Genomic DNA, 19,204 nt, shown 5'->3' on the forward strand with positions numbered 1-19,204 from the left:
ATTCATATCTATGGGGCACAAAATAATCTAAAACTCAACCAAAACAGAGAAAAGGCTTCCAACAAATTTGTAGTCACAAGCTTGATGTAGTCATTGCGTGCTATGAACGTGGGACATTTTACTACTTTAATACACAAGTGAATTTGTCCCAATACTTTTGCTCCCCTAAAATGGGGGGAGGGGGGGGGGGACTATGTACAAAAAGTACAGTAAATTCTAAACAGTTCACCCAATATGGATGAAAATACCCTCAAATTAAAGCTGACAGTCTGCACTTTAACTTCAGTCATTGTTTGATTTTAAATCCCCAAACTTTGAGTATAGTGGCAAAAGAAGAAAAACAATTATTCACTGTCCCAATAATTACAGAGGGCACTGTATGTTGCCCTAAGAGTTGTGCAAAGTTTGTATAATCTCATTAAAAATGATTCACAGCTGTAAGGTGCTTCCACCAAGTGTAAACTCTGGGGTGTGAAGACATGCAATCAAGATAATTTTTCACTCTGTAAATGTGGAGTAGGTTGTGTAGATCGGTACGATCGGATTTAATCCCTTTTTAGATTGAATTGTAAGGCAGCAAAATGTGAAGACTGTGCAAGAGGTGGGTTGACTTTCACTAGGCAATGTATGTGTGCCAGATAATTTGTGTGTGCGCGCATCTTAAGAGTATCCTTACAACAGTCGGTGTCCTGGTTTGGATGGGTCCCTCTGGGCCACTACAGTCGTGGCCTAAAGTTTTGAGAATGACACAAATATTAACTTCCACAAAGTTTGCAGGGCTGAAATGCAGCGGAAAGGTTTTTTGGGGGATTCAGTTCATTTGCATGGCAAAGAGGGACTTTGCAATTAATTGCAATTCATCTGATCATTCTTCAAAACATTCTGGAGTATATGCATATTGCAATCAGACAAACTGAGGCAGCAGACTTTGTGAAAATTAATATTTGTGTCATTCTCAAAACTTTTGGCCACGACTGTACAATGAAAGTAGATCTTCATAAGGGTTTGGCAGGTGAAGAAGAGAGAGAAAGTGTGCAAGAGGAAGTAGTGGAAAGGGCTTTAAAAACGATTTCCAGTCTCTCAGCAGGTAGCAGGAATCAGGAAATCCTGCTCCAGGCTTAGACCAATGCTTAGACCAATGACCAATGCTAAAAAAAAATCTTAACAGTATGTTTCCTGTGGAGTCTAATCTCTATAAAAGAATAATGGACACAGATATAGTATGGGGGCTGCAGAACAGGAAAGAACACCAGGGCCTTGTAACCTAAGTAAGGCCTGCACAGATAGTTGCCTGCACACTAGACCACCCATTGACAGTTCTTTATGTTTTAACCAAAAACAAAACAAAACAAAAAAAAACACACACCATCCATCAGTCACCTTACCAAGCGACCAAAGGGTCAATGTATTTATTAACAAGTCGCAGATAGGACAAAGTCTATATATACACACACACACAGACGTTTATACAATGCCTTCAGAAAGTATCCACAATGCTTCACTCTTACCAAATATTATTACAGTCTGAATTTAAAATTGATTCAATTGAGGTTGTGTCACTGATCTACACACAATAGGGCACCACAGTGGAGGTGTCATAATACCCATAAAAAATAGCTGTCAAAACAGGTTCCAATAATGTTTCCACCATTCACTTTTGAAACACTTAAAATAAGAGCTTTGTTTCGTGTAAGCTTACCCTGGCATAACGTTTTGATAACCATGTAAATCTCTCGGACGAGGTGACTTTCATCAATACATCCGGCTCTACATACTCTCAGATTCAAAAATGCTAATTAGCATAAAAGTAGACATCACGCAAAACTCCCGAGCGTCATCTATAACTGATACTTTTGCTGACAGGTATTGTGTCAATTTATTGTCCATTTAAAGAAATGTAGCCTATTTATTAATTACTATACCTAGCTAGCATTAGATGGTTAATCCAGAGATTTTTACATTTGCCTCGATTTTGCAGTTTCAATCCAGATCATCATGGCATTTGTAGTCCTTTATGATAGCCACATTAGCAGCAAATTATTTCATTTTGAGGGGTAAATATATATTTATAAAAGTCACTTTGTCCGAGAGAGATTTACATGGTTAATAAAATGTCACGCCAGGGTAAGCCTACACGAAACACAGGCCCTTTATTTGGAGTGTTTCCAAAATCCCCTATGGGAAAAATTAATGGTGGAGAAACGATTGGAACCATTTCCCTGTTTGACCACTAGGTTTTATTGGTATTTTAACACATACTGTGGTACTCCATACCCCATAATGTCAACGTGGAATTTTGTTTGTAGAAAATATTAGAAATTATTGCAAAATTAAAAGCCGAAATGTCTTGAATCAATAAATATTTAACCCTTTTGTTTTGGCAAGCCTAACTAAATAAGTTAACCTCTTCAGTCGACACTACTTTTTTGAACATTCTGTTAAAAATCGCGCAACATTTCAGCGCCCTGCTACTCATGCCAGGAATATAGTATATGCATTTGCTTAGTCTGTGTGGATAGAAAACACTCAGACGTTTAAAAAACTGGTTAAATCACTGCTGTGGCTTTACCAGAACGGCATTTACATCGAAAAGCACAGGAAAAACTGATCACTGAAAATGGGGAAAATATATCCATGCGCTACTTGAACCCATTGATAAACGTGAACCACAATTAATTGACTGAGGTTGCAGTACCTACAGCTTCCACAGGGTGTCTAGAGTCTTGTCATTTCCCTTCGAGTTTTTTCTTGGTCAAACACATACAGGACACCGTATCTAATCCGGTCTAGGACCGGATATTTTCGTTGAGTTTCTAGCCGGACATTTTTCCAGACGGACAGCTAATGATCTTTACATCGCCTCCTGATGAATTTTATCGCTTATTAACGTTTACTAATACCTAAAGTTGCATTACAAACGTGTTTTGTGAAAGTTTATCGTCGACTTTTTGAATTTTAAAAAATGACGTTACGTTTTGAAACGATGTTTTTTTCGTTTATCACACAGTCTACATATAACGATATCTAGGCTTTATATGGACCGATTTAATCGAAATAAAGACCCAAATAGTGTTTATGGGACATCTAGGAGTGCCAACAAAGAAGATGGTGAAAGGTAATGAATGTTTTCTATTTTATTGTGCGGTTTGTGTAACGCCGAAATGCTAATTATTTTGTTTACGTCCCCTGTGGGTCTTTTGGGGTGTTGCATGCTATCAGATAATAGCTTCTCATGCTTTCGCCGAAAAGCATTTTAAAAATCTGACTTGTTGCCTGGATTCACAACGAGTGTAGCTTTAATTCGATACCCTGCATGTGTATTTTAATGAACTTTTGAGTTTTAACTAATACTATTAGCATTTAGCGTAGCGCATTTGCATTTCCAGAGCTCTAGTTGGGACGCAAGCGTCCCGGGTAGAAGCAACAGGTTAAGGAATAAAAATGTGCTTAACAAATCGCATAATAAGTTGCACGGACTCATTCCATGTTCAATAATAGTGGTTGACATGATTATGGAGTAACTACCCAATCTCTCTACCCCACACATACAGATAATTGTAAGGGCCCTCAACCGAGGAGTGAATTATAAGCACAGATTCAAGGGATGTTTTCAATGCCTCGCAAAGGGCACTGATTGGTAGATGTGTGTATATATATATTTTTTAAAGAAGACACTGAATATCCCTTTGAGCATGGGGTGAAGTTATTAATTAGGCTCTGGATGGTGCATCAATATACCCAGTCAGTTACTTCGCAATACTAACCTAACTGACAGAGTGGATAGAAGGAAGCCTGGAAAAAATAAAAATATTCCAAAACATGCATCCTGTTTGCAATAATACTGCAAAAAATGTAGCAAAGAAATTAACTTTTTGTCCTAAATACAAAGCATTACATTAGGGGCAAATCCAATTACCACTTCATATTTTCAAGCATGGTGGTGGCTGCCCCACGTTATGGGTATGCTTGTCATTGGCAAGGACTAGGGAGTTTTGGGGTGATAAAAGTAAGAGAAATACATCTATAAGCAAAGGGAAAATTCTAGAGGAAAACTTGGCAGACAAATTAACCTTTTAGCAGGACAATACCTCAAACACAAGGCCAAATCTATACTATATCTTAACAAGATATATTTGAATGCTTCTGTGGCCTAGTTACAGTTTTGACTTAAATCGTCTTGAAAATCTATGGCAAGACTTTAAAATAGTTGTCTAGAGATGATCAACTATACACTTGACAGAGATTGAAGAATTTGAAAAAGAATAATGGTCAAAAATGGTAAAATCCAAGTGTGCAAAGCTCTTAGAAACTTACCCCAAAAAAGACAGATGTAGAAGCAACTTTGGCGGCGATTACAAAGTATTGACTCAGGGTTGTGAATACTTATGTAAATGAGATATTTATGTATTTTATTTGAAATAAATGTGATACATTTAAAAAAAAAATGTCATTATGGGGTATTGTGTGTAGATGGGTGAGAAAATCCATTTTGAATTCAGGCTGTAAAAGAATGTGGCATAAGTCAAGGGGCATGAATACTTTCTGAAGGCACTGTATATATACAGTGGGGAGAACAAGTATTTGAAACACTGCCGATTTTGCAGGTTTTCCTACTTACAAAGCATGTAGAGGTCTGTCATTTTTATCATAGGTACACTTCAACTGTGAGAGGCGGAATCTAAAACAAAAATCCAGAAAATCACATTGTATGATTTTTTAAGTAATTAATTTGCATTTTATTGCATGAAATAAGTATTTGATACATCAGAAAAGCAGAACTTAATATTTGGTACAGAAACCTTTGTTTGCAATTACAGAGATCATACGTTTCCTGTAGTTCTTGACCAGGTTTGCACACACTGCAGCAGGGATTTTGGCCCACTCCTCCATACAGACCTTCTCCAGATCCTTCAGGTTTCGGGGCTGTCGCTGAGCAATACAGACTTTCAGCTCCCTCCAAAGATTTTCTATTGGGTTCAGGTCTGGAGAATGGCTAGGCCACTCCAGGACCTTGAGATGCTACTTACGGAGCTACTCCTTAGTTGCCCTGGCTGTGTGTTTCGGGTCGTTGTCATGCTGGAAGACCCAGCCACGACCCATCTTCAATGCTCTTACTGAGGGAAGGAGGTTGTTGGCCAAGATCTTGCGATACATGGCCCCATCCATCCTCCCCTCAATAAGGTGCAGTCGTCCGTCCGGCTTCACGGTTGGGATGGTGTTCTTGGGGTTGTACTCATCCTTCTTCCTCCAAACACAGCGAGTGGAGTTTAGACCAAAAAGCTCTATTTTTGTCTCATCAGACCACATGACCTTCTCCCATTCCTCCTCTGGATCATCCAGATGGTCATTGGCAAACTTCAGACGGGCCTGGAAATGCGCTGGCTTGAGCAGGGGACCTTGCGTGCGCTGCAGGATTTTAATCCATGACGGTGTAGTGTGTTACTAATGGTTTTCTTTGAGACTGTGGTCCCAGCTCTCTTCAGGTCATTGACCAGGTCCTACCGTGTAGTTCTGGGCCGATCCCTCACCTTCCTCATGATCATTGATGCCCCACGAGGTGAGATCTTGCATGGAGCCCCAGAGCGAGGGTGATTGACTGTCATCTTGAACTTCTTCCATTTTCTAATAATTGCGCCAACAGTTGTTGCCTTCTCACCAAGCTGCTTGCCTATTGTCCTGTAGCCCATCCCAGCCTTGTGCAGATCTACAATTTTATCCCTGATGTCCTTACACAGCTCTCTGGTCTTGGCCATTGTGGAGAGGTTGGAGTCTGTTTGATTGAGTATGTGGACAGGTGTCACACCCTGACCATAGTTTGCTTTGTATGTTTTTATGTTTTGTTTGGTCAGGGTGTGATCTGAGTGGGCATTCTATGTTGTGTGTCTAGTTTGTCTGTTTCTGTGTTTGGCCTGATATGGTTCTCAATCAGAGGCAGGTGTTAGTCATTGTCTCTGATTGGGAACCATATTTAGGGAGCCTGTTTGGTGTTGGGTTTTGTGGGTGATTGTTCCTGTCTTTGTGTTTGTTACACCAGATAGGGCTGTTTTCGGGTTTTCACGTTTCTTGTTTTTGTATATTATTCTATTGTCATCTTTATTAAAGATGTATCAAAATAACCACGCTGTGTTTTGGTCCGCCTCTCCTTCAACAGAAGAAAACCTTAACAGGTGTCTTTTTATACAGGTAACGAGTGGAGAACAGGAGGGCTTCTTAAAGAAAAACTAACAGGTCTGTGAGAGCTGGAATTCTTACTGGTTGGTAGGTGATGAAATACTTATGTCATGCAATAAAATGCAAATTAATTACTTAAAAATCATACAATGTGATTTTCTGGATTTTTGTTTTAGATTCCGTCTCTCACAGTTGAAGTGTACCTATGATAAAAAATTACAGACCTCTACATGCTTTGTAAGTAGGAAAACCTGCAAAATCGGCAGAGTATCAAATACTTGTGCTCCCCACTGTATATAATATAAAAAGAAACAGCAACACTTGTGATTTGAAGTGTAATGACCTTGCCAGTGATTGATTGCACAGGGCAAGGTGATAACTGATATAGACCTCTCCCAATGAGTGATATGGTGAGGTTTCCTGTATGATGTCATTGTTGTCTCCAGTTTTAATAGCTATATTCTGCTTAGTGACCAGGCTGGAAAAACAGGGTTGGGGTCAATTCTGTTTAAATTCCTGTCCAGTCCAGGAAGCACAAAAAAAAATCTTATTAATTTAAAAAGTCTCATAGAAAATGACTGACTTTCAAAAAAACAACTCAAATGTCACCCCAAAAAAGGTACAAACAAAAAACGTATGTCAGAATAAAATTCACCATATAAAGCTGATTATTACATTCGGTACATTTTTAAATATTCAAATCTAAAAATGACATTCTTAAGTTTTGTTGAAGATGTTGAGGGAAGCGGCGAGGGAGGCAGAAAATACAACCATAGCGTGGTCTTATCTGGTCAATACTGAACCACTGCAGTGCACGGAGCAACACTTAAATACTTAACTGTAACTAACAACAACAAATAAATGGGCGTTTTTTTTGCTGAGAAACTTGGGACCAGTAAGCTTTCACCATTGTAATACCAGTATTGCAAGTCAAAAGGATATTATAATACAACTCCTGTGGATAATTTACTGCAATCTTGCAAGGGTCAGGCACATCAACCGATATTTGACATCAGGACAGATTTTTCTCCACAACCCGAACCAACCACATAGAATTTTTCAGAGAGCCGATCCGTGACCCGCCAAAAAAAAGTATATATTTAAATTGTTTTTATGACTCCAGAGTAGGAGGGTAATAGGTGTTCACCTTCCCTGTATTAATTTGTCTGCATGTCTATTCAAGATTTGGATAAAAGAATGCCATGAACTAAGAATGATAAACCTCTCTTATAATTCACAATACAGCACATTAACTCAAATCGCTTTTAAAAAGAGCCTTTCAATTAGCCTTCTTAACTAATGAAAGCCTACAGCCGACATAAAACAATACCTTTACATTCAATATTGTTTCATTTGAAACAAACAATTCCCAGAATCGAATAGGCTATAAGGCTGCAAAAATTGGCTACTCAAACTTTTACCAGCCACAGATTGAAACTTTATATAGCCTGTGCAAGGTTAATTCATGTAATAATTAACTGATAATAAACATAATTATCGTAAACAAACACCTGCTTGCCCTTTAAATGTGTATCCATCTACCAGGTTGTTGTCTCTAAAACGGGCATTTCACTGTTTCCATGATGGTGTATATTCAACCATCATAACAGGAGAAATAAAAATAAAGGTTAAGTTAACAATTTTCGATTGTGCTACGAGTCAGGGAAAATAAACTTGGCAACATATAGTTTCATGGCGGAAGGGAACATAAGCTCTGCACGTGGACAAATTAGGAATGTTTCTCAGCACCACACAAATAATGGAGAGTTCCCATCGCCACTCTCGCTGCGTGGCTGGTAACCTAGACCTAGGCTGCTGCCCCACCGCTCACATAATGGTATTCACAACACTTTCTGAAGAGCCATAATAGAAATACTAGGATTTGAGGGACATCTACTCAACAACTTATGACACCACAGTGAGTCATTGAGGGAAGCAAGTTATGGCGAACTGTTAGACGGAAAAGAAAGTTAGTGCTCTATCAGCCTTAAATTATAAATAAATTCAACCAAGATAAAATAATCCAGGTTTAAACTTCCTGTTAAAATCCAAAATGCTCATCTCAAAACGCACGGTGGCCTCAAAAACGCCTGTCGATATGGAAGTGAGAAGGGGGAGATAGAGGTTTGAAAAAGGTTTCTCCCCGCCAGGCCTGGAAGGAGGCTCGCCGGGAAAGACAGTACTGAGAGAACTGGGGATGGGGTGGAGGTCGCTGGAGCTTGTTAAAAAGCATAGTAAAAATCTTTGACATTTACACTGTTAAAGTAAATACATTCAGGCAGTAGAGGGAGAGGTATTCTCCTCCCCCCATTGTAACGAGGTACATTTGGCACTGCTGTAACTATCTGTCCCTGTCTCTCTCCTGCAGTCTGTCAGTTTCTACATCTGTCTGTCAGAACTTCCGTCCTCCTCTTCCATACCACTCATGTTTCATTCGATGCTCGCTGGTTTCAAAACGGTAAACGCGGTTGTCCGATTACTGGCGTTCGATCCATGCCCGTCCCTCCTGGCTGTGTCAGACAGGAGCCTCTGGGTCAGAAGGCACATGTGCGCCTTTCCTTCGAGTCATCCGCTTAAATCTCCTCTACATAAAAACTCAGACAGTGTGCAGACCACCAGGGTCTGGGTTCTAAGGGTCCTCTCCCCCCCCACCAACCAGGTTTATTCCCAGCATCCTCTGTTCTGTAGTTCTTTTGGGAAAAGGCAAACCTCTTGGATGGTCAGACTCAGATCCCGTTAGTCAGGTCCGTGATGATGTTGGCCTTCACCAGCTTGCGGAGGAACTCCTTCTCCTTGGATATGTTGTGTGTCCAGGACTGTGGAGGTGCAAGGGAACACAATCAGAAACAAGAAGAATGTCAGATGAATGCAGTTCAGGTTCAAAGACCCTGTTCTCATCAGCCTAAACTTGAAGGACGTTCCTTGCATTCTATTCTGTTTGCATCATCTCTCTGCATCAAAATATTTCACTTGACCTGGTTAAGAGCCTTGCCATAGGCACTTTAGTAAAAGCATGCATTGTTTTTCTGATAAATGTGTGATAGATTAGAGTGTTTGTGTGTATATGGAGCCACACCGCGATTCCCTCCCCATTGTGATCCAGGCCCTCAGTCCGGTTGGCAGAGTGTGTAACCAGAGCAGGTGGTGGGCTCTGGGCCTGAGAGTGTGAGGACTGGGCTGAACTTGGCCCCACAGCTGCCCCAGGGAACCCACCTGGCTCCAAGCTGTGTGACCGAGCCGCTTGAGTGCCCCTGGCCTGTCTGGGTCGGCCCGGACACTGACGGATCTCACTCACACGGAACCAGGGCTAGGGTTTCAATGCTCTGCAGGGAGCATGGTCGGGAAACCCATGTGAGCGGTAACACCGGTGTCTCTCTTCAGGCCTTGCTATCTGATTCAGGCTGAAAGTCCAGGGATGAGGAGCTAGTTCAGAAAGTAGATGATATGGAAGCAACCTCCCTCTTGCTTTAACATCTTTGCATCCACATAACACACACATACAAATGCTGTGTACAGCCATGCTGTAGTGTGGTATTCTACATTCACTCCTGTATGACCCCTTTACACTAAGCTAGAGAAAGTTGAAAAACACCCCAAAGTGCACCTTGATCCATCTCACGTCTACGGTGGGTAACGCTGGCTGAAGGAGGGGGCTAGTTCACGTCAGACAGTTTTAAAATGTATTTTAATTTTATTTCACCTTTATTTAACCAGGTTAAATAGGCTAGGCTAGTTGAGAACAAGTTCTCATTTGCAACTGCGACCTGGCCAAGATAAAGCATAGCAGTGTGAACAGACAACACAGAGTTACACATCGAGTAAACAATTAACAAGTCAATAACACAGTAGGAAAAAAAAGGGGAGTCTATATACATTGTGTGCAAAAGGCATGAGGAGGTAGGCAAATAATTACAATTTTGCAGATTAACACTGGAGTGATAAATGATCAGATGGTCATGTACAGGTAGAGATATTGGTGTGCAAAAGAGCAGAAAAGTAAATAAATAAAAACAGTATGGGGATGAGGTAGGTAAAAATGGGTGGGCTATTTACCGATAGACTATGTACAGCTGCAGCGATCGGTTAGCTGCTCAGATAGCAGAGGTTTGAAGTTGGTGAGGGAGATAAGTCTCCAACTTCAGCGATTTTTGCAATTGTTCCAGTCACAGGCAGCAGAGAACTGGAACGAAAGGCGGCCAAATGAGGTGTTGGCTTTAGGGATGATCTGCGAGATACACCTGCTGGAGCGCGTGCTACGGATGGGTGTTGCCATCGTGACCAGTGAACTGAGATAAGGTGGAGCTTTACCTAGCATGGACTTGTAGATGACCTGGAGCCAGTCGGTCTGGCGACGAATATGTAACGAGGGCCAGCCGACTAGAGCATACAAGTCGCAGTGGTGGGTGGTATAAGGTGCTTTAGTGACAAAACGGATGGCACTGTGATAAACTGCATCCAGTTTGCTGAGTAGAGTGTTGGAAGCAATTTTGTAGATGACATCGCCGAAGTCGAGGATCGGTAGGATACACTGCCCTGCAGCTAGCCAGCTAGCTAACGTCCACCGTCTACCGATTAGCAGCACAACTATTACACTCAACTGAACGACTTGATTAGTGTAGTGTTAGCTAGCTACATAGTTGTCTTTGCTGTCTTCGTATCCAAGATAATTGTGTAGTTAGAGTGTGTAGTTTTAGAGTGATTATCTTAATTTACCGAGGTTAGCTAGCCAGCTATTAGTCGTCCTTAACGTAGGAGACACTCCTAGCTAGCCAACAGCTAGCCAACGTCTACCGAACAGAACTTCCGCACTCAACAATCCGGTCGCATTTCGCTTCGCTCCACAGGTAGTATCACATTTTTCATTTCATTTCATTACAGTACAACGGCTTGATTTGTTTGATCGTAGCTAGCTACATAGCTAGCTACATAGCCGTCTGTGTATCAAAGATAATTGTGTAGTCTTGAGCGATTTCCTAGGTTAGCTAGCCAGCTATTGTCGTTCTTTTAACGCAACGTAACGTAATCAACACTGCTAGCTAGCCAGCTAGCCCCGAATAGCAGCACAGTAGCACAGTAGGAACTATTACACTCAACGGAACGACTTGATTAGTGTAGTGTCAACAACGCAGACACTGCCAGCTAGCCTACATAGTCAACAACGCAGCCTCTGCCAGCTAGCCTACTTCAGCAGTACTGTATCATTTTAATCATTTTAGTCAATAAGATTCTTGCTACGTAAGCTTAACTTTCTGAACACTCGAGACGTGTAGTCCACTTGTCATTCAATCCCCTTTGCATTAGCGTAGCCTCTTGTGTAGCCTGTCAACTATGTGTCTGTCTATCCCTGTTCTCTCCTCTCTGCACAGACCATACAAACGCTCCACACCGCGTGGCCGCGGCCACCTAATCTGGTGGTCCCAGCGCGCACGACCCACGTGGAGTTCCAGGTCTCCGGTAGCCTCTGGAACTGCCGATCTGCGGCCAACAAGGCAGAGTTCATCTCAGCCTATGCCTCCCTCAGTCCCTCGACTTCTTGGCACTGACGGAAACATGGATCACCACAGACAACACTGCTACTCCTACTGCTCTCTCTTCGTCTGCCCACGTGTTCTCGCACACCCCGAGAGCTTCTGGTCAGCGGGGTGGTGGCACCGGGATCCTCATCTCTCTCAAGTGGTCATTCTCTCTTTCTCCCCTTACCCATCTGTCTATCGCATCCTTTGAATTCCATGCTGTCACAGTTACCAGCCCTTTCAAGCTTAACATCCTTATCATTTATCGCCCTCCAGGTTCCCTCGGAGAGTTCATCAATGAGCTTGATGCCTTGATAAGCTCCTTTCCTGAGGACGGCTCACCTCTCACAGTTCTGGGCGACTTTAACCTCCCCACGTCTACCTTTGACTCATTCCTCTCTGCCTCCTTCTTTCCACTCCTCTCCTCTTTTGACCTCACCCTCTCACCTTCCCCCCCTACTCACAAGGCAGGAAATACGCTCAACCTCATCTTTACTAGGTGCTGTTCTTCCACTAACCTCATTGCAACTCCCCTCCAAGTCTCCGACCACTACCTTGTATCCTTTTCCCTCTCGCTCTCATCCAACACTGCCCCTACTCGGATGGTATCGCGCCGTCCCAACCTTCGCTCTCTCTCCCCCGCTACTCTCTCCTCTTCCATCCTATCATCTCTTCCCTCTGCTCAAACCTTCTCCAACCTATCTCCTGATTCTGCCTCCTCAACCCTCCTCTCCTCCCTTTCTGCATCCTTTGACTCTCTATGTCCCCTATCCTCCAGGCCGGCTCGGTCCTCCCCTCCCGCTCCGTGGCTCGACGACTCATTGCGAGCTCACAGAACAGGGCTCCGGGCAGCCGAGCGGAAATGGAGGAAAACTCGCCTCCCTGCGGACCTGACATCCTTTCACTCCCTCCTCTCTACATTTTCCTCTTCTCTCTCTGCTGCTAAAGCCACTTTCTACCACTCTGAATTCCAAGCATCTGCCTCTAACCCTAGGAAGCTCTTTGCAACCTTCTCCTCCCTCCTGAATCCTCCTCCCCCTCCCCCTCCTCCCTCTCTGCAGATGACTTCGTCAACCATTTTGAAAAGAAGGTCGACGACATCCGATCCTCGTTTGCTAAGTCAAACGACACCGCTGGTTCTGCTCACACTGCCCTACCCTGTGCTCTGACCTCTTTCTCCCCTCTCTCTCCAGATGAAATCTCGCGTCTTGTGACGGCCGGCCGCCCAACAACCTGCCCGCTTGACCCTATCCCCTCCTCTCTTCTCCAGACCATTTCCGGTGACCTTCTCCCTTACCTCACCTCGCTCATCAACTCATCCCTGACCGCTGGCTACGTCCCTTCCGTCTTCAAGAGAGCGAGAGTTGCACCCCTTCTGAAAAAACCTACACTCGATCCCTCCGATGTCAACAACTACAGACCAGTATCCCTTCTTTCTTTTCTCTCCAAAACTCTTGAACGTGCCGTCCTTGGCCAGCTATCCCGCTATCTCTCTCAGAATGACCTTCTTGATCCAAATCAGTCAGGTTTCAAGACTAGTCATTCAACTGAGACTGCTCTTCTCTGTATCACGGAGGCGCTCCGCACTGCTAAAGCTAACTCTCTCTCCTCTGCTCTCATCCTTCTAGACCTATCGGCTGCCTTCGATACTGTGAACCATCAGATCCTCCTCTCCACCCTCTCCGAGTTGGGCATCTCCGGCGCGGCCCATGCTTGGATTGCGTCCTACCCGACAGGTCACTCCTACCAGGTGGCGTGGCGAGAATCTGTCTCCTCACCACGCGCTCTCACCACTGGTGTCCCCCAGGGCTCTGTTCTAGGCCCTCTCCTATTCTCGCTATACACCAGGTCACTTGGCTCGGTCATAACCTCACATGGTCTCTCCTATCATTGCTATGCAGACGACACACAATTAATCTTCTCCTTTCCCCCCTCTGATGACCAGGTGGCGAATCGCATCTCTGCATGTCTGGCAGACATATCAGTGTGGATGACGGATCACCACCTCAAGCTGAACCTCGGCAAGACGGAGCTGCTCTTCCTCCCGGGAAGGACTGCCCGTTCCATGATCTCGCCATCACGGTTGACAACTCCATCGTGTCCTCCTCCCAGAGCGCTAAGAACCTTGGCGTGATCCTGGACAACACCCTGTCGTTCTCAACTAACATCAAGGCGGTGGCCCGTTCCTGTAGGTTCATGCTCTACAACATCCCAGAGTACGACCCTGCCTCACACAGGAAGCGGCGCAGGTCCTAATCCAGGCACTTGTCATCTCCCGTCTGGATTACTGCAACTCGCTGTTGGCTGGGCTCCCTGCCTGTGCCATTAAACCCCTACAACTCATCCAGAACGCCGCAGCCCGTCTGGTGTTCAACCTTCCCAAGTTCTCTCACGTCACCCCGCTCCTCCGCTCTCTCCACTGGCTTCCAGTTGAAGCTCGCATCCGCTACAAGACCATGGTGCTTGCCTACGGAGCTGTGAGGGGAACGGCACCTCAGTACCTCCAGGCTCTGATCAGGCCCTACACCCAAACAAGGGCACTGCGTTCATCCACCTCTGGCCTGCTCGCCTCCCTACCACTGAGGAAGTACAGTTCCCGCTCAGCCCAGTCAAAACTGTTCGCTGCTCTGGCCCCCAATGGTGGAACAAACTCCTCACGACGCCAGGACAGCGGAGTCAATCACCACCTTCCGGAGACACCTGAAACCCCACCTGTTTAAGGAATACCTAGGATAGGATAAAGTAATCCTTCGCACCCCCCCCCCCCCTTAAAAGACTTAGACGCACTATTGTAAAGTGGCTGTTCCACTGGATGTCATAAGGTGAAAGCACCAATTTGTAAGTCGCTCTGGATAAGAGCGTCTGCTAAATGACTTAAATGTAAATGTAAATGATAGTCACATTTACTAGGGTAAGTTTGGCGGAGTGAGTGAAGGAGGCTTTGTTGCAGAATAGAAAGCAGACTCTTGATTTGATTTTCGATTGGAGCTGTTTGATATGAGTCTGGAAGGAGAGTTTACAGTCTAGCCAGACACCTAGGTACTTATAGATGTCCACATATTCAAGGTCGGAACCATCCAGGGTGGTGATGCTGGTCAGGTGTGCAGGCAGCGAACGGTTGAAAAGCATGCATTTGGTTTTACTAGCGTTTAAGAGCAGTTGGAGGCCACGGAAGGAGTGTTGTATGGCATTGAAGCTCGTTTGGAGGTTAGATAGCACAGTGTCCAAGGACGGACCAGTGAGTAAGTAAAGGATACTACTGCATCTCATCACCCCCTCAGAGGTGACCTCAGCACATTACCACCAACGGAAGGACATGAGGGAGCGGTAGTCTTTTAGTGTTCCAATGACCTACTGGATGATGTTTCCATTGATTGCATTGCTCAACATGGCAGATGTCAGGAGTTCACTGGGAGTTTAGACAAAGGTTATCATTCTGAGCTCATAGTTCCTACGTCAGCTCCCCTCTGTGGTATCTGTAATAACAGAACACTGATGAAGTCTGGAGTGGAGGATTAAAACGCTCCGGGTAATTTATTTGGTCATAGTTCAAAGGGAGGAGGGGGGATACGAGAGCCAATCAAAAGACAGATAATGGAATAACACTCTCGTCAGTCTAACAGGTCTAGCGGGGAGCCAATGTAGTCTCCGCTCTCTCATCTGCACTCTCCTGAGAACACAGGATCGGGGAAAGCAATACAGTGGATTTGTGCACTGACAATGCGTTTTCACCCTTCCAGTTCTTTCACATTGACTTAGCGTAGACAAGGAGAGGACACGCCACTCGAAGACTACTGAGATGTACCCATTTCCAGTTGATATGAATGCAACAAAAACACGCACCTCTTTGATGGCGGACATCTTGACTGTTTCGTAGTAGTGCAAGGGTGCGTGAGGCATGTTCATGTCATAACCGAAGCCAGCCACCACCACCTCATCACAGTTATGCAGCGCCATTGTTATGGCGACGGTCCCCAGGGTTGGAATGTTCTGGAGAAGGAAAAGCAGAGATGGCCATTAGTGGTGCACGGATCAGCTGTTTGTTCAACTGCACCCGCCTGCAATATTCAATAACCCATCTGCAAACACCTGACTATGCGATGAAGTGAAAATCTGAGGCCCGCACGCATCAGAGACGGCGGAATGATTTTATGACAGGGGATGCAGGATTTTCTTTGCCTAATTTACATATGTTTCTGCTTAGAATTTCTGTAATTTGTTAGTCAACTTGTCTATGATTAAATACATGCAGCTTTTTTTCTGTTAGTATACATTAACCTAGAAGACTAAATAAACCCTTGCTCACCAGAATGTCATAAATTATAGAATGAATGCATCAATCTAGTTGACATCGGTAAAGTAATGTCGTCCCTGCTTCTTTCGCAGAGCAAAGACATTTAGGGACCGGGGAAAAACAAAAGAAAAATGGTTAACATTTTCAGTGCCAAATTTCCAATTGACATCAGTTTGACCGGTTGTAAGGAAATACAAAAGCTGTGAAAACGACCCAACATGTTTCTGATAGGATATCAGTTCGACTTGGTTGCATATTTTATGTATTTGTATTTATTATGGGTCCCCATAAGCTGCTGCCAAGGCAGCAAGTACTCTTCCTGGTGTCCGGCAAAATTAAGGCAGTTATACAATTTAAAAAAACATTACAATACATTAATTACAGAATTCACAACACACTAAGTGAGTACCCTCAGGCCCATACTCCACTAGCACATATCTACAACATGTGTACATGTGTTTAGTGCCTATGTTTGTGTTGCTTCACAGTCCCCGCTGTTTCATAAGGTGTATTTTTATCTGTTTAAAAAAAATCTGATTCTATTGCTTGCATCAGTTACCTGATTATGTGGAACAGAGTTCCATGTAGTCATGGCTCTATGTAGTACTGTTCGCCTCCCATAGTCTGTTAAGGACTTGGGGACTGTGAAGAGACGGTGGGATGTCTTGTGGGGTATGCATGGGTGTCTGAGCTGTGTGCTAGTCGTTTAAAAACAGACAGCTCTGTGCTTTCAATAGCACTCACAGTAGTAATGAAGTCAATCTCTCCTGTACTTTGAGCCAGGAAAGATTTAAATTAATATTATTAATGGTTTGCTCTTTGTATACAGTGGGGCAAAAAAGTATTTAGTCAGCCACCAATTGTGCAAGTTCTCCCACTTAAAAAGATGACAGGCTTGTACACTTCAACTATGACAGACAAAATGAGAAAAAAAATCCAGAAAATCACATTGTACATTACATTTTTACATTTAAGTCATTTAGCAGACGCTCTTATCCAGAGCGACTTACAAATTGGTGCTTTCACCTTATGACATCCAGTGGAACAGCCACTTTACAATAGTGCATCTAGGTCTTTTAAGGGGGGAGGGGGAGAAGGATTACTTTATCCTATCCTAGGTATTCCTTAAAGAGGTGGGGTTTCAGGTGTCTCCGGAAGGTGGTGATTGACTCCGCTGTCCTGGCGTCGTGAGGGAGTTTGTTCCACCATTGGGGGGCCAGAGCAGCGAACAGTTTTGACTGGGCTGAGCGGGAACTGTACTTCCTCAGTGGTAGGGAGGCGAGCAGGCCAGAGGTGGATGAACGCAGTGCCCTTGTTTGGGTGTAGGGCCTGATCAGAGCCTGGAGGTAGTGAGGTGCCGTTCCCCTCACAGCTCCGTAGGCAAGCACCATGGTCTTGTAGCGGATGCGAGCTTCAACTGGAAGCCAGTGGAGAGAGCGGAGGAGCGGGGTGACGTGAGAGAACTTGGGAAGGTTGAACACCAGACGGGCTGCGGCGTTCTGGATGAGTTGTAGGGGTTTAATGGCACAGGCAGGGAGCCCAGCCAACAGCGAGTTGCAGTAATCCAGACGGGAGATGACAAGTGCCTGGATTAGGACCTGCGCCGCTTCCTGTGTGAGGCAGGGTCGTACTCTGCGGATGTTGTAGAGCATGAACCTACAGGAACGGGCCACCGCCTTGATGTTATTTGAGAACGACAGGGTGTTGTCCAGGATCACGCCAAGGTTCTTAGCGCTCTGGGACGAGGACACAATGGAGTTGTCAACCGTGATGGCGAGATCATGGAACGGGCAGTCCTTCCCCGGGAGGAAGAGCAGCTCCGTCTTGCCGAGGTTCAGCTTGAGGTGATGATCCGTCATCCACACTGATATGTCTGCCAGACATGCAGAGATGCGATTCGCCACCTGGTCGTCAGAAGGGGAAAGAGAAGATTAATTGTGTGTCGTCTGCATAGCAATGATAGGAGAGACCATGTGAGGTTATGACAGAGCCAAGTGACTTGGTGTATAGCGAGAATAGGAGAGGGCCTAGAACAGAGCCCTGGGGGACACCAGTGGTGAGAGCACGTGGTGAGGAGACGGATTCTCGCCACGCCACCTGGTAGGAGCGACCTGTCAGGTAGGACGCAATCCAAGCGTGGGCCGCGCCGGAGATGCCCAACTCGGAGAGGGTGGAGAGGAGGATCTGATGGTTCACAGTATCGAAGGCAGCCGATAGGTCTAGAAGGATGAGAGCAGAGGAGAGAGAGTTAGCTTTAGCAGTGCGGAGCGCCTCCGTGATACAGAGAAGAGCAGTCTCAGTTGAATGACTAGTCTTGAAACCTGACTGATTTGGATCAAGAAGGTCATTCTGAGAGAGATAGCGGGAGAGCTGGCCAAGGACGGCACGTTCAAGAGTTTTGGAGAGAAAAGAAAGAAGGGATACTGGTCTGTAGTTGTTGACATCGGAGGGATCGAGTGTAGGTTTTTTCAGAAGGGGTGCAACTCTCGCTCTCTTGAAGACGGGAGGGACGTAGCCAGCGGTCAGGGATGAGTTGATGAGCGAGGTGAGGTAAGGGAGAAGGTCACCGGAGATGGTCTGGAGAAGAGAGGAGGGGATAGGGTCAAGCGGGCAGGTTGTTGGGCGGCCGGCCGTCACAAGACGCGAGATGTCATCTGGAGAGAGAGGGGAGAAAGAGGTCAGAGCACAGGGTAGGGCAGTGTGAGCAGAACCAGCGGTGTCGTTTGACTTAGCAAACGAGGATCGGATGTCGTCGACCTTCTTTTCAAAATGGTTGACGAAGTCATCTGCAGAGAGGGAGGAGGGGGAGGGGGAGGAGGATTCAAGAGGGAGGAGAAGGTGGCAAAGAGCTTCCTAGGGTTAGAGGCAGATGCTTGGAATTTAGAGTGGTAGAAAGTGGCTTTAGCAGCAGAGACAGAGGAGGAAAATGTAGAGAGGAGGGAGTGAAAGGATGCCAGGTCTGCAGGGAGGCGAGTTTTCCTCCATTTCCGCTCGGCTGCCCGGAGCCCTGTTCTGTGAGCTCGCAATGAGTCGTCGAGCCACGGAGCGGGAGGGGAGGACCGAGCCGGCCTGGAGGATAGGGGACATAGAGAGTCAAAGGATGCAGAAAGGGAGGAGAGGAGGGTTGAGGAGGCAGAATCAGGAGATAGGTTGGAGAAGGTTTGAGCAGAGGGAAGAGATGATAGGATGGAAGAGGAGAGAGTAGCGGGGAGAGAGAGCGAAGGTT

The 19,204-nt window shown here is 45.0% G+C and overlaps 2 protein-coding genes across 6 annotated transcripts in view; both read right to left on the reverse strand.

Annotated features, from left to right (window-relative positions):
- The window catches only part of LOC115114193 (artemin-like), a 41,091-nt gene extending 32,124 nt beyond the window's left edge, over window positions 1-8,967 (reverse strand). The window contains exon 1 of the mRNA XM_065013314.1: window positions 8,881-8,967. The gene's annotated coding sequence lies outside the window, so the exon portion shown is untranslated. The remainder of the gene's footprint in view (window positions 1-8,880) is intronic.
- Window positions 4,381-19,204, reverse strand: part of LOC115114194 (CMP-N-acetylneuraminate-beta-1,4-galactoside alpha-2,3-sialyltransferase-like) — a 101,030-nt gene continuing 86,206 nt past the window's right edge. For all 5 annotated transcript variants that reach the window (XM_065013312.1, XM_029642255.2, XM_029642254.2 and 2 more), the window contains 2 exons: window positions 15,528-15,674; window positions 4,381-8,987 (listed from right to left, as the gene is read on the reverse strand). In XM_065013312.1, the coding sequence (XP_064869384.1) occupies window positions 8,898-8,987; window positions 15,528-15,674 (237 nt within the window). In that variant the 3' untranslated portion in view covers window positions 4,381-8,897. The remainder of the gene's footprint in view (window positions 8,988-15,527; window positions 15,675-19,204) is intronic.

Source organism: Oncorhynchus nerka, linkage group LG9b (genome assembly GCF_034236695.1).
Source record: "Oncorhynchus nerka isolate Pitt River linkage group LG9b, Oner_Uvic_2.0, whole genome shotgun sequence".
NCBI lineage: Eukaryota > Metazoa > Chordata > Actinopteri > Salmoniformes > Salmonidae > Oncorhynchus > Oncorhynchus nerka.